Source organism: Ursus maritimus, unplaced genomic scaffold (genome assembly GCF_017311325.1).
Source record: "Ursus maritimus isolate PB19 unplaced genomic scaffold, ASM1731132v1 scaffold_16, whole genome shotgun sequence".
NCBI lineage: Eukaryota > Metazoa > Chordata > Mammalia > Carnivora > Ursidae > Ursus > Ursus maritimus.
In genome coordinates this window covers 15,494,127-15,507,756 of record NW_024424008.1, presented here as the reverse complement: position 1 = coordinate 15,507,756, position 13,630 = coordinate 15,494,127, and the positions used below count along the sequence as shown (strand labels likewise).

The 13,630-nt window shown below is 48.2% G+C and overlaps 1 protein-coding gene across 1 annotated transcript in view; it reads left to right on the top strand.

The window, feature by feature from the left end:
- Positions 1–13,630, top strand: part of ME3 (malic enzyme 3) — a 204,266-nt gene that overhangs the window by 96,946 nt on the left and 93,690 nt on the right. The window contains exon 3 of the mRNA XM_040630945.1: positions 1,997–2,146. Within this exon, the coding sequence (XP_040486879.1) occupies positions 1,997–2,146 (150 nt within the window). The remainder of the gene's footprint in view (positions 1–1,996; positions 2,147–13,630) is intronic.

Here is a 13,630-nt window from a genome sequence, read left to right as displayed (position 1 = left end):
AATTTAGGGGGAAGATGTGGGTTCCCCCTACATATCTATAGAGCTTAATGGCCAAAACTTGGGGTCGTTGATGGTGTGGCTGTCCCCTTGGGGGGAGAGCTCAGCAGCATGTTAGGGTGATCCTGCACTCACCTTCTCGTCCTCCCCCCACAGTGGCCATTGCTTACAAATGGTAGTGGATAAGGAAACCTCTGCCTACTTCCCCCTCCTCTATTCCTGAAGGACTGAACTCTGTGGGTATCACTCCCATTAAGTCCAAGGCCATACTGCAGCCCAGGTCAAATTGTCTCTCCCTTTTGTTTATTCCATGCACACTAGGTCTAGCTATGTCACCCTGAAGAGCAAACCAGAAAGTACACGATGAATTCAACCAGCAACATTACACATGCTCTAACTTTGAACAACCTGAACTTCCCTCTTTTGTTACATTTACAAAGAATTAAAGTCTAATGTGAAATCCCCTTTCCTCAAAATTAGAAGTCCCAAATCCTTACCTCTCCGATTTTTTTTTTTTCAGCTAGATAGATAGACCTTACTTATATGTTGGGGAAGACGTGGCAGGCCCAGGGAGCGGGGGATGGTCCTAATCCTGGGAGCTCCAGAGAGCTTGCTCCTGATACTCTGCTAACCACTCTGACCCACTCATTCCCACAATTCCTTATTTCAGCAGGTGCTCAGGGAAATGCTAAGGAGGCTCCCCAACTTCTTTTGGGAAAGGGTAATGGTATGCTGGTAAATGTTTACTAACTGGTTCTGGGGCACCGAGGGAGCCCTGATTTGTAGCATTTGCCCATTTCCATGACGTCAATATCCCAACCATGACTGATTTCAAGTTACCAACTCGACATCACTGAATGTAGAATTGGGAAGAGATGTGTACAACTGGCTACTAAGTAAGAGAATGTTCATGCCAGTAATGAGCTGAGATGATGGGTATTCTAAGCAGAAATCCTCCCTTTCTTCTAAACACTATTTTTAGTTCTGGACCAGTGCCTTTGCGGAGGAAGAAGAGACTGAGGCCCCAAGAAGTCACATGAATTCCCCAGAGTGATAAAACTAGAAGCATCAGAGCTGGGATTCAAACCCAGGAGCCTGATACCAGGCTGGTACAGGGACCCCTGGTACAGGGATCATTCCCATATGGGAACATCTCTCCCACCCCATTCCATGCCAGGGCTCAAGTACCTCCATGTTCTCCTAAACTATTGTCCAGAAAGAGTGTGATATCAGTAGTCACCTACACCCCATCATAAATTTCAGACCCTGGCTTTTTTAGTCCCAAGGTTTTTACATTTTCAGGACTGTGAATGAAAGGCTCTTTTCCTGGCTTAGTGATTTTAGGCTTCAGGGAATAGGTGAGAAAGAGATTTTTTTGGAGCATGTGGTTTTTTTGGAGCATGTGTCCTGAGGTCAAGCAGTACTCAGCCACTTGTGAGTTCTGGTTGTGACAGGAACCAGCCCCGTGTGGTGGGAAAGCCCAGTTCATACATCACTGGTGTGTTCGGTATCTTCCTGGACCCCACTCCAGCCCCAGCATATTACGATTCTGTTGCCGTTCATCAATGTCCACATAGTAATAACATAACTAACCATCTGGCACCATGGCTGAGATTCTAGAGTCAGATTGCTTAGGTTCAAATCCTTACTCTGCCATGAGACCTTGGGTGAGTGATTTCAGCTCTCTGTGCCTTAGTCTCCTGATTTCTAAAATAGCCAGTATTTTAGTACCTACCTCACGAGTCTTTGGGAGTTTTTAATGAGTTAATGTAAAATATTTAGAATTGTGCCTACACCACGAATAATAGTAAGTACTATAAAGTAGATGATATTCTCCTCATTTCATAGAAAATGAGACCCATGCTTAGGGGAGATGGTGATTTGGCCATGAAGGTGCCATTGTAAGCAGCTGAGTGGGAGCCCTCTTTGCATCAGGGGCCCTTAGTGCTGCCACCTGTGGGGCTCATGTGACCAGCTTGGTTCTTGTCTCCTTTCCAAGGTACATCATTCTCATGACGCTCCAGGACAGGAACGAGAAGCTCTTCTACCGAGTGCTGACGTCAGACGTGGAGAAATTCATGCCCATCGTGTACACTCCCACCGTGGGGCTGGCCTGTCAGCACTATGGCCTGACCTTCCGCAGGCCCCGGTGAGCCATCCCGGGGCACAGGCTCAGGGAGGGGCTGTCTCATAAAGGGAAATCAATTCTTTCCTCTGGCCTTGCTTAATGGGGCTCTGGAGGCTGTGCCTGACTGAGCCAAAGGCTCGACAAGACATTTGATTTTAAGCACTTGCTCAGGAAATTACCCCATGCACAAAGAAATGAGCTGAGAGAGTATCTAGCAAGCTCCACCACCTCTGGATGATAAATGCCCAACATGTTGCTCAAAGTTGGCCTGAGAGGTATTTCAGATTGTTTTTCTCTCATTATCCACCTACCCCTGACCCCCACCCCCTGCTTTTCTGGTCATCTCCACAGTGCCGACAGCTCTCTTGCCAGTTCAGGCCAATGAATAATAGAGTGTTGGATACCAAAGACTGAATTCTTTTGCTGACTCAAAGAACCAGTATTCATTCCTTCTTTGGGGCTTGACTCAGATTCCACTTAAAATGTCATTTTATTAGGCAAAAATTTGGCATTACGTTTTCTTTCAGAGCCAAAGAATTTGGGGGCAGTTTTCTAAAAAGATTGCTTGTCGTTCTGGGTTTTTTTGTTTTGTTTTGTTTTTTCGTGATGAGTTCAGAAGATATATTTTTTAAAAATATGTAAAAAAGGAAAAATGGGAGTATTTTCCAAAAATCCTCAGTGCAAGGTGCCTGGTAATTATCAATATGTATTTCCAGTGCCGACGGTAAAAAAGTTGCCTGGGTTTATTATATGCAATGGGACATTGTTTTAATCCATGCTAGACCATGTAAAGATACAGCGTACTGTGCAGAGACATGTCATTTATGTTTCCATAGAATTTATAAATCTTCGTGTATAAATCATTTGCTATATGATGAACGTGGAATCATGGATCTCGAACATCTTTTGTTAATTTGGAAAAGCAGTCTTCCAGTTCTGAAGCCAGTATATGGACTCAGCCTTGCAGGCTGAGCCCAGGGACTGATGCTGGTTCCCCTCCTTCCTTTTCTGGCCCCAGCATCACCCTTGGCAGAGGGCAGTGTGTCAGATCTCATCTTCGGGGGGTGGGGGCGGTGTGCAGCTATGGACAACGACACGTCCTTATCACTCAGAATAGCCATGCTCCTGCACTCCTGTGGGGGGTGCTGCACTGGGACCCGGAGCAGTTCTGGTCTTCAACCTACCTCTTTCAACAGGAAAGAGACTCCTTTTCTCTTATTCTCATTCAGAAACCAGTCCTGGCAGAGATCTTGGGAGCTGACGGTACCTTTCTGAAGGATGCAGGACCCTATTTACCTCTCAGTTCCTACTCAGAAATCATCTTCCCAGGGCCTCTCTCCCACCCAGTGCAGGTCAGCTCATTTCCTTCCTCTGAGGCTGTCAGCAGCCTCCAAGGCTCCAAGGCAGCCTCCAAGCCTCCAAGTCCATCACTTTGACAAAAGCAAGCCTGTCACAGCCCATCTCCTACTCAGAAATCCCATGCCCTAGGTATGCTGATCTGTTCCCCATGCCCAAGGATGCCTGGTACTCTGACCCTCCACACCTTCACATATGTGGTCCTTTCTGCCTCCCACATCTGCGTGCTCTCCTGTCCTCATTCTCTTTCCGTCAGAATGGAGGCTAGCCTTCAAAGTCACCCGAGACTAGGCTTCTCTGCCCTCCCTGATCCCCCCAGGCTGAACTGCCCATGCCCCCCTCAGGCACCCCTGCAATTCATCACATACTTCTAGCCCATAGTTATACTTTTTGTGCTTCATGTTTTTAATCATGTGTATATCGGCCTCCTCTACCGGAACGCAGATTTCTTGAGGGTGCTGGAAACATGTCAGATCCATTCGTATGGACTAGACCAGTACTTGGCCAAGTACTTGACACGCTAATGGGAAAGTAGCATTGCATACTGAGTAGGAGGAGATAGGTCTTTGCCGTCAGCCCTGAGTTTTAGTCTCCTTGACCTTGGGCATGCTCCTTATCCTCTCTCAGTCTTAATTCCCGCATTTATGAAATGCAGGTAATAATACTACCCACCTCAAATAGTTATTGTGAGGGTAAAATGTGAGGAGTAGATAAGGAACTTGGCATAAATGTGAGTGTTGATTTGTCTTCAGTGACCGTTACAGGAGGAAGGAAGAATTGCTAAAAGTAGAGTCATATTATACACATCCGCTATTAAATTTTTAAAAAAGAAAATCGAGTCATTGAACACTAAATGAACTCACACGTTTAACTACAGACACGCTTTGGCTCTTCCAGAACCCACTGTTTCCTGAACTCCTTTAGCCATAGCTCACTGCCTCTGCTGGCTTGCAGCTGAGATCCTGTGGAAATGCAAGGCCATCCCACTCCCAGGCTGTGTGGAAGCCCTTCTCCACAGACTCCACGGACTAGATTGTAGATTCAGTTGTGGGTTCCAGATAAACCAACAATAGGGTCAGGATCCTGCCTATACAAGCAGGATTTGCCTCCAGAACCCAATAATGATATAAGTTAAATATAATAAAAGTTATGAAAAAATAAGAGATTTAATAAAGACAAAGAATTACAGGAGTACATGGAAGAGAGAAATTTATTTTCCCTGGGGGCAGTTAGGAATGCTTCACAGAAGAGATGGTATTTGAGCTGGTCTTGGAAGATTGAACAGGAATTCCATGGGTGAAGAAGGAAGAATGGGCATTCCAGGAAAGGGCTTGCTTTTATAGGCTTTGTAGGCACCTATGTAGTCAGCTCACTTGGGTATCTCCCCACCTTCTGTGCCTGGCAAGAAACGTAAGGCAAGGGGAGGTAGGCTTTTACATCCATTGGCTTATAATGGATCCTCCCAATGTCCTATCAGGTTCGTTTGGTATCAGTATCTCCATTTCACAGATGGGGAAACTGAGGTGACCAGAGGAAGGGAATTTGTCCAAGATCATAGTTGAGCAACTGGTGAGGTTAGGATTCTGACCATGAGAATCAGGGAAAGCCAAGCTAAAAACATGGCATTTGAGCTGGGCCATAAAAGAACAAAAGCAAAGAATTCAGGCGAAAGTATTTGGTGATCCAGGCACACCCACATCCCCCTTGCTAGAAGTAAGGCCTCTGAGACCTCCTGGTGGGTGAAACAGGGGATTGGAGAGATAGGAGAATTGGCCAGTGGCTTTGCCCAAAAAGAGGAAAGTGCTTGGTATCCTTCCCACCAGCCCAGGGGTTGGAGTCATAGGGAGCGATGTCACTTGGGTTTAGGCCTCATTGGCAGTTCTCCGATGGGTCAGCAATGGAGAGGGACATGGTGGCCAAGTGGGGGGTTCATATGGGTGGAAACAGGGCCCTGCCACCAACTTGAGCCCAGAGAACCAGGTCAGCCCTGAGTGGGTGCAGTCAGGGTACTACAGAAGCTGAACACTTAGTGTGGAAAACAACCCTGCAGTTGATCCGGAGCAGGAGAGAAGGGTGGTAAACTGCTGAAAGCCAGGTGCTATTCTGAAATCTTTATATATATGAGCTCATTTAATTATCATGATCCCCTAAGAGGTAGGTACTACCATCATTCCATTTGTAGATGGGAAAACTAAGGTACAGAGAAGTGACTTGCCCAAAGTCACACAGCTCATACCCAGCAAGGCTGGCGCTCAAACCCATGCAGTGTAAACCAGAATGTGGACATGAAGCACTGTGCTCCATTGCCTGCTGCTGTCTGGGACTGGTCACATTTGGTGGGCATTTGGGACTGGGTGCCCTTGTGGCTCCAGGAATGCCTGATTGCCTAGGGCTCTAAGGTGGGGATCGCTAGATCCTGTTTCCTGAGCCTCTCTTGCGAGAGAATGATCCAGGCAGGTCCTGGGCCTGAGGCTGTGCAGGGCTGAGGCAGGCGTGGGCAGACTGAACTGTGTTCTTGGATTCTTTCCTCACACTCCTGGTACAGACTTCCAGCATATGTTTTGCACAAACCTCTTCAGATGATTACCCAATTAAACTATTTGACATGTGACATTCTGAGCTGTTGCTCCAGGTTTCCATTTGGCTGCTTTCCAGGTGTTGATTCCACACCTGCCTTGCTCTTGAAGGAACTGAGAGTTTGGGCTCCACCTCAGCCCTGCTTCATCTGAGGCCTGGCTTAGAAATGACTTTATGGATTAGCATCTGAAAGGAGGACAGCCCCAAGGCCAAGACCGAGAGAGCCAGCTCCTTCTTGGTTTCTGAAATGATAAACATTCCTGCCAGGTTCCCAGGAACAATGGAGTCCTCTGTGAAAGGGCCTGCCCCCCTCCAAACTAATTAGGTCCAGCTGATGCTAAAATGGAACTTCCAATGTGCCCGGGGCTCTGCATTGCCTCACAGCCTTGAGGGAGATGTTAGACTATCTCAAGGGCACCTGAATATCCCCAGGCAGATAAACACACCAGGTTCTGGGCTCTGTGGAGCCTCCTCTGCACCTTCCTGCCTCTCCCTTGGCACATCCTCTGCATGTGCCTCCATGGGCCATAGATCCTGCAGAGCCTGGCTTAAAGGAAGGGCCTTCAGTGTCATTAACATGTGACTCAGAAGAGGAGCAAGCCCCGGGTGAGGCCCGGCAGGAGTCCAAAATGCAACCCAGCTAAGGAGGGGCTGCTGGGGCGGGGGGAGCCAATATGGTGTAGATTGCTGTCCAGTGAGAGGGAATACCCTCCCTTCCCCCAGGCACCTCCATCTTGACCAACCTGGTCAACCCTGGATCACAAGGACTGTCCACCTCATGGGGAGGTCGTAAAGGTCAGATGAGCTAAATGTGTGTGAATGTGCTTTCTCCTTGTCCAGTTCCTCACAAGCTTAAACCTTGTCTTCACCGTCTTCACCTTCATCCTCTTGGGCTCTGAGAGATGTGCACATCCCTGGAACCCTAACATTCCCCAGCCTCTGTGGGGTCCCACCTGTATGGGTGATGAGGGCTGTGCTGTGGGTAGTAGAAGGAGCACGGACTCTGAAGCCAGGCAGACTTGGCCTTGAATCCCAGTTTCCGATGACTTTTGATAATTTAGCACCCCCTTAGTCTCCTCATCTGTGAAATAGAAGTGATGCCCATTCATGTGGCTGCTTGTGAGGATTCAGTGAGATCCCTTGTGTGAAGGGCCCGGCCCTCCTAAGTGCTCAGAAGCTGTGACCTGCCCAGCCACCCCCCGCCCCCGGGGCTCTGTCATCTGACTCTGAGTCACCCTCAAGAGTCTAAACTGTGACCCGACTGAGGGCAGCTCAGTCCTCTGAAGTCCTCCTGTCTTGTTGGACACAGACCTGAAATGATCTGTACTTGTGCCCACCAGGCAAACCTGTTGGCAGGGACAGGTGCAGACCTAGAGGCTATGGTGAGTGGGAGAGGCAAGAGTAGGAAATGGGCTTTGGCTTCACTGGGCGGAGGCTCTGTGGAACACACCTGAAGTCAGGTGTGGATTTGGACAAAGCCATCAGCCCTGGGCCCTGAGCTAGGCTGTTGTCTTCCTTATCTGCAAATCCAGTAACATTTTTGCGGGACAGTAACTGCTACCATTTATGGAATGCTTACGAAGCTCCTGGCGGGCCCTCGGCTAGGTACTTCAGGTCCTTTATCTCTGAGCCCTCCACAACCCCAAAAGGGGCTTCTTACTTTACCCAGATGAAAACTAAGGCTAACTTGTCTAAGACGTCATAGCTGACCAGCTTCCCGTGTCTCTCCTGCATTCACCGTTGAGCTGCTTGTGGGCCTGGTCAACGTGACACCTCAGAGATAAACATTTGCATGCTTGCCTTCATGTAAGTTCCCTTCACACACACACACACACACACAAACACACACACACACACTATCCCGTGGTGGGCAGAGCACTGGGGCTGGAGTCCAGAGGGAATGCGTCAGCTCCCCCATTAACCATGGAGCCCAGCTACTCCGCCTCCCCCAAGCCTGGATCACAGGGACTGTCCACCTCATGGGGATGTCATAAAGGTCAGAGGAACTGAATGTATGTGCATGTGCTTTCTCCTTGTCCAGTTTCTCCACAAACTTCATCACTTCTCCTTCACCCCAACCACCAAAAAGGGAGTGGTTAAGGCTTATACTCACCTCCTTGGGCTTCCTGCTTCCCCCTCATTATGTCTGTTAAGCCATTGCCTCATTTTTTTTTCTTTTTTTTTTTCTTTTTGAGAACCTACATGTTTTTTATTTACTCTTTTATCTGTTTTTGTTTTTCCATTGGAATCTTTTTATCTTCAATCATCTCTCCCCACGTACACGCATACACACATACACAAGGGCCCTGAGGCACATGCCTCTGCTTCCCAAATGCCAATTGAAGCCATTTCTAGCCCTACACAGGACCAGTGGGCACCAACATCTGGACTTAAATCCACTCTGGAAAACAAAGACAGCCTTACCTCAGCAAACATCAGTAGACCCCTGACACCCAGGGACGGCCTTTGAGCCCATTATCACGTGGACTCCAGCCCAGCGGGTAGTTGATCAGGAACAGACACACACACACTCCCGGCATAATTGGAAGGTGGGGAGAAGGCAAGAATTAGCATCATCAGACCGGTTGCCTCCTCCCCATCCTCAGGGCACCAAAGTGCTGATTCTTTTGGCCGAGACTGCGTCCCATCCAGTTACACCAGGTGTCTCTGCCAAGCTGTTTCAGCTGTGCCGCTGGAAAGGCTCCCTGGAGCAGGGCAAGCAACACAGTCTGCAGCTGGGTCTGCCTAGCTTCTCCTCTGGCAGCCCTAGTGTTGTGCACAGAGTGCTGGGTTAAGAGTCCAGACACGTGGTTTGGAGCCCTCGCCACCCGCTTCCTGGCTGACTCTGTAGGCTAGTCACTTAGCTCCTTAGTTTCAAGTCAAAGTGTAGGTTTAGACTGCATGGCTTCTGTGATTTCTTCCAGCTCTAACCACTTTTGATTTAATAACCCAAACTCTATAACCAAGTTAGGAAGATATCTTTAAAAGAGCCACAGTCACGTCATGTAGCTGAGCCTGTTTCCCCACCTGTAAAACGAAGAGGGTCAAGTTAGAGCCATAGCTCTCAGTGACAGCGTGCATTAAAAGCATGTGGGAGCTTTAAGTCTGAATTCCCGAGGTGGGTCCCAGGCAGCTGAGCTGGGTGATCTCTACAATTCTTCCAGCTCGGATCTTCTGTGACTTTTGAGGAGTCAATAAAGTGCTGTCCCTATTCCAGGCCACCCCAGCCTGGCAGTGTATCGAAGACTGAGATCATGATAATATAACAGAACTTCCATCCCTAGCTCACCCCTCTCCACAAGCCTAACTGTTGAAGTGTCTGCTGGGTTCCCTCAGGTCTCATTCACAAGATCAGTGGAGGGGGAGGTGGGAAGGAGTCCCCAGGGTGCTTCCTTCCTCCTCCCCCAGTTTCCTTCTGAAGCCTCTGTCACTGCACCGAAGTCTTCCCTTCCCAAACTGCACACACACCCCCCATGTCAGCAGTTGATTAGACAGGAAAACGCATCAGACAGAAGATGACCGAACATTTGAGTGACCAGCGTGGCCTGGCTCAAAAGATGGGCTGGACCTGTTGGAGTCCTTGTCAGGAGTGTCATGGGAAAATGGGGGAAGTTATGTAGGGAGAATTTTGTAGTTAGGAAGAGGAATTGAGGCAAAAAGTATGCTGTGGTTTAGACTTCAGAGTTGGGTCATGGTAGACCAAAAGCAGATGCCAGCTATGAAGGAAGAGAAGAGAAGGAAGTAAATGAACAAGTCTGTGGAGAGAGAAGAACAGGGCAGGTGGGAGCGAGTGCTGGTCCCTAGCTTTCCACTCCAGCTCCCGTTCACAAATTTACCATAACCTCTTTCCCCAGAGGTAATTTCAATGAATGTCCACCTTAGGTCACTCGAAGAGCCAAGCCAAAAAGGGGCTGTGAAATTAGATGGATCTGACTAGTGCCCTGATCCTCTTGTGAAGTGGGTGGGTGGGGCGAACAGGTTGAAGTAGGGCATCACAGATTAGCATGCATTAGAATCACCTGGGGTCTTGGTAAAACGCAGATTCTTGAGGTGACCCGGATGCTGCTGGGGCAGGGACCATACTTTGAAAGCCACTGGATGAAAAGCTGGCAAAAAGTTGCCCCCTGAAAACTAAATGGAGACCATCTGAAGGAAGCAGAGGGAGTGGATGCTTCCAGGCCCTGCTGTGCATTGGTAGCAAAAGCTGGGAGTCATGAGACATAGGCCTTGGTCCCAGTTTTAGAGTTTTAGCCGTGTGACTGTCAGTACATCCCTCCCCCTCTCTGGGCCACCATGTGCTCATCTATAAAACTAGAGAATTTTATTAGGGGATCTCGGGGACTCCTTGCAGTTCCAGCCCTGGTAGTCTATAAATGTTAGACTGTATATGCGGACTAGAGCACTGTGGCTATACGTTTGCCTCTGAGGTGTCTGGCATCGAAGGGAGGAAGATGCAAAAGTAGATGAAAACACATACTTTTCATTTTCTGACAAGGAAAAGCTTGCAGGCCTATCTGCAGAAGTGTCATTTTGCTGAGAGCTCTGACTCACATATGGGCCCCTTCCCAGGCAGACCAGACGGGCCGTCCAGTGTCCGTCATGGGTTGTTCCATGCTTGGGAATTGATGCTGGAAGAGAGCTAAGAAGGTGGCACGAGGGAGTCCTTCCAAAGCATCGGGTGGTTCAGCTCTTATCTGGCATGACTGTCACGTGGAGCAAGTTAAATTGTGTCTGGGTCCCACATCACTGAAACACTCTGGAAGAAAGATACAGAGGAGAGAAGGATCATTTATTCTCATGTCTGAATTATAGGGAATTGGCTTTTTCTTTTGTAGAGGATGTTTGAAGATTTACATACAAAAAAGTGAGTGTGTACTTAACTGTCTGTGACCTGCCTGGGATGTTAGCATCCAGAAGGAGCATCCTGCTGCTTGGGGAGGACCAAGGAACCCTCAGCCATCCATGAGTTTGGGTGTAGAAGCTACGAGTGAAGGCGGGAAAGGTTGGGCCACCCCGCACAGATGCACAGATTCTATTTTTCTGCTCAAGCTGGGAGCAAATGAGCTTCATTAACTAGAACAGGATGTTCTGGTTTTGACTTCCTTTAGCCGAAGGCAGATTTCCCTGGCAATTTAAACAAACTGATTTTTGTTTCTTTTTTATCTGACTCTGTCCTTTTCCTCCTTTGTTCCTGGCAATCCCAGCCATGGTGATCAAAAGAATAGGGGTGGGAGAATTTCCTTACTGAGAAGGAAATACGTACATACAGGCAGGAGTTGAGTAGACCTTTCCTCAAATAACCTTGATCTCTCGTTAACCTGTAAAATGCACGACAGCTTGGGTTCGCTCGCGCTAAGTTTAGTCCAAAGGGAGTGGCTTCTCAAGAGTTGCTGCAAACAGTGCAAATGTTGTGAAAGTCTCCGGACTAGACAAAGAATAAAGGATCATTGTTGTAGAATTCTTGATGATGAGCGAATTTGTGCCTTGCCAGAAAAGAACTCCACCACCAGCTGGCAGATCCCTAAAATCCACTATTATAATCACGTCCTTGGATTGGTTCATTGCACCTACAGGAGTGCCCTCAGATTTTCCATGTGCCCTGGAGGGGTAACATTGAAAACTTTTCGATGAACTGGTTTCTTAGAGACGAATCTTAAACCAGAATTTCCTAAAATCATAGAGATTGCGGGCACCTGGGTGGCTCAGTGAGTAAAGCATCTGACTCTTGGTTTTGGCTCAGGTCATGATCTCAGGATCGTGGGATCCAGCCCTGCGTCTGGTTCTGTGCTCAGTAGGGTGTCAGCTTGAGGATTTCTCTCCCTCTCCCTCCTCTGCCCATCCCCCCATCTCTCAAATAAATAAATAAATCTTAAAAAAAAAACAGAGTTTGGGAGTTAGGAAGGATAAGTTTTGTGTGAATGGGAGAAGGATGGGAAGGAATAGATCAAGAAGATTCCGTCTGGGATGCTGCAGATGGAAACAAGGCTCCAGCAGGGTGTCCCAGTGTGGCTTCAACATTGTCCAGAGGTTACTGGAGGAGAACAAGTGAAAAAGCCAAAAGAACAAAAAGTAATTTGGGTGGTGGAAGACGGACTTCTCAGCCTGACAGCACTTATCATATGAGCTCCTCTCCTGGACCACAAGCTTCAGGAGGGAAATGAACTGTGTTTTGTTCTCCTCTATGTCTCCCATGGTGCTGAGCATAGTACCTTCAGGCACCTACCAGAGAGAACACTTAAAGACTGTCTTCTGATTAGGTCCTACAAGGATCGATTAAGCACCATCTTTGCGGCTGGCCACAATTAAGTACATGGAAGATCCAAATGGAATAAGATAGTTTATTCAAGGTCTCTGACCCTGAGGAGTTCACAGGCCAGCTGAGAAGAAGAGCATCTCTAAAGCAATATAAGCCAGTTAGTAAAGAGTGGTGGGGATTGTCTAGTTTACTCTGAAAGCAAGCAGATTGTGGTAAGAAATCTCTCCACGGAATTGTTGGTTCTTGATCTAAAGCTTGAAAAACGGATTTTGATTCCCATTGGGAAGGTGGCCCAGCACAGACCCTGGCATACAAAGATTTAGTGGATGAGCTCCAAGCAGGAAGAACTGTGTAAGTAAGACACGTGGCTGCAAGAAGCCAGGAATCACAGACGCTTGGGACCGGGAATGCAGAAGACACCGCTGGTTGCCCTTCTTCCTCCTTCACAAAACCCTGGTATGTTTTGCTTTGTTTTGTTTGTCAGTGATCTTTCTTTCCGCAAATGGCCATGTGCTTTGAAGAAGTCTTGGCCTTTCCCAACACCAAGCAGTGGGTCCTAATTAATCCCAGCCCATCATAGTAAAGTCTTTTTGCCAGTGACAGTTCTGGCCAAAGAGAGGGGAAGGTAGTCGGCCTAAGGACTTCTGGGAAGGTGTTTCTTGTCCCGAGAGAGCTCCTTCTTCCCGGGACATTTTCACACCTGCGTGGGACGCATGGAACTGTGATAATCATCCTACAGTCGTGAAGAAAACAGCCCAGGGACCAGGCCAGTAAGGCCCCAAATGGTAATGCGGGCAACCTGTGTCCTTGGTGACATTGTTGAGCCACTAAATAAACAAATCCTGGAGCTGCCTTCCCCTGGACTTCTTGTTATGTGAAATGAATTTCCTCTTTCCAGTCAGTTGAGTCAGTTTTGTGTTGCCTGCAGCTGAAAGCAGTGCCCCTTCCTGTGAGGGGATGCTTGAGTCACCTCTGTCACATAGCGGCAGCTCCTGTTGGTTTATTCAGAGCTTCCAGTGTACCAGGAACTCTTCTAGGCGCTTCACCCATTTAGGCCCCATAGCATCTCTCTGTGGCAAGTAATACTATTAGGCCCATTTTCATGAGAAGGGAAACTGAGGCACTGCAAGTTAAAGTAACAACATAAGGTTACACATCTAGTACATGGGACAGCCCCCACCCTCACTACTGCCTGCCTGTCCTTCACGAGCCTCTTCCCTCTGGTGACTGAGTATGTCTGGCCGGAGGACTCAACAGCATGCTGGCCCATGGCCGTGCAGGGGGTGTGAGGAGCTAACGACGGGGTGGGGAAGGTA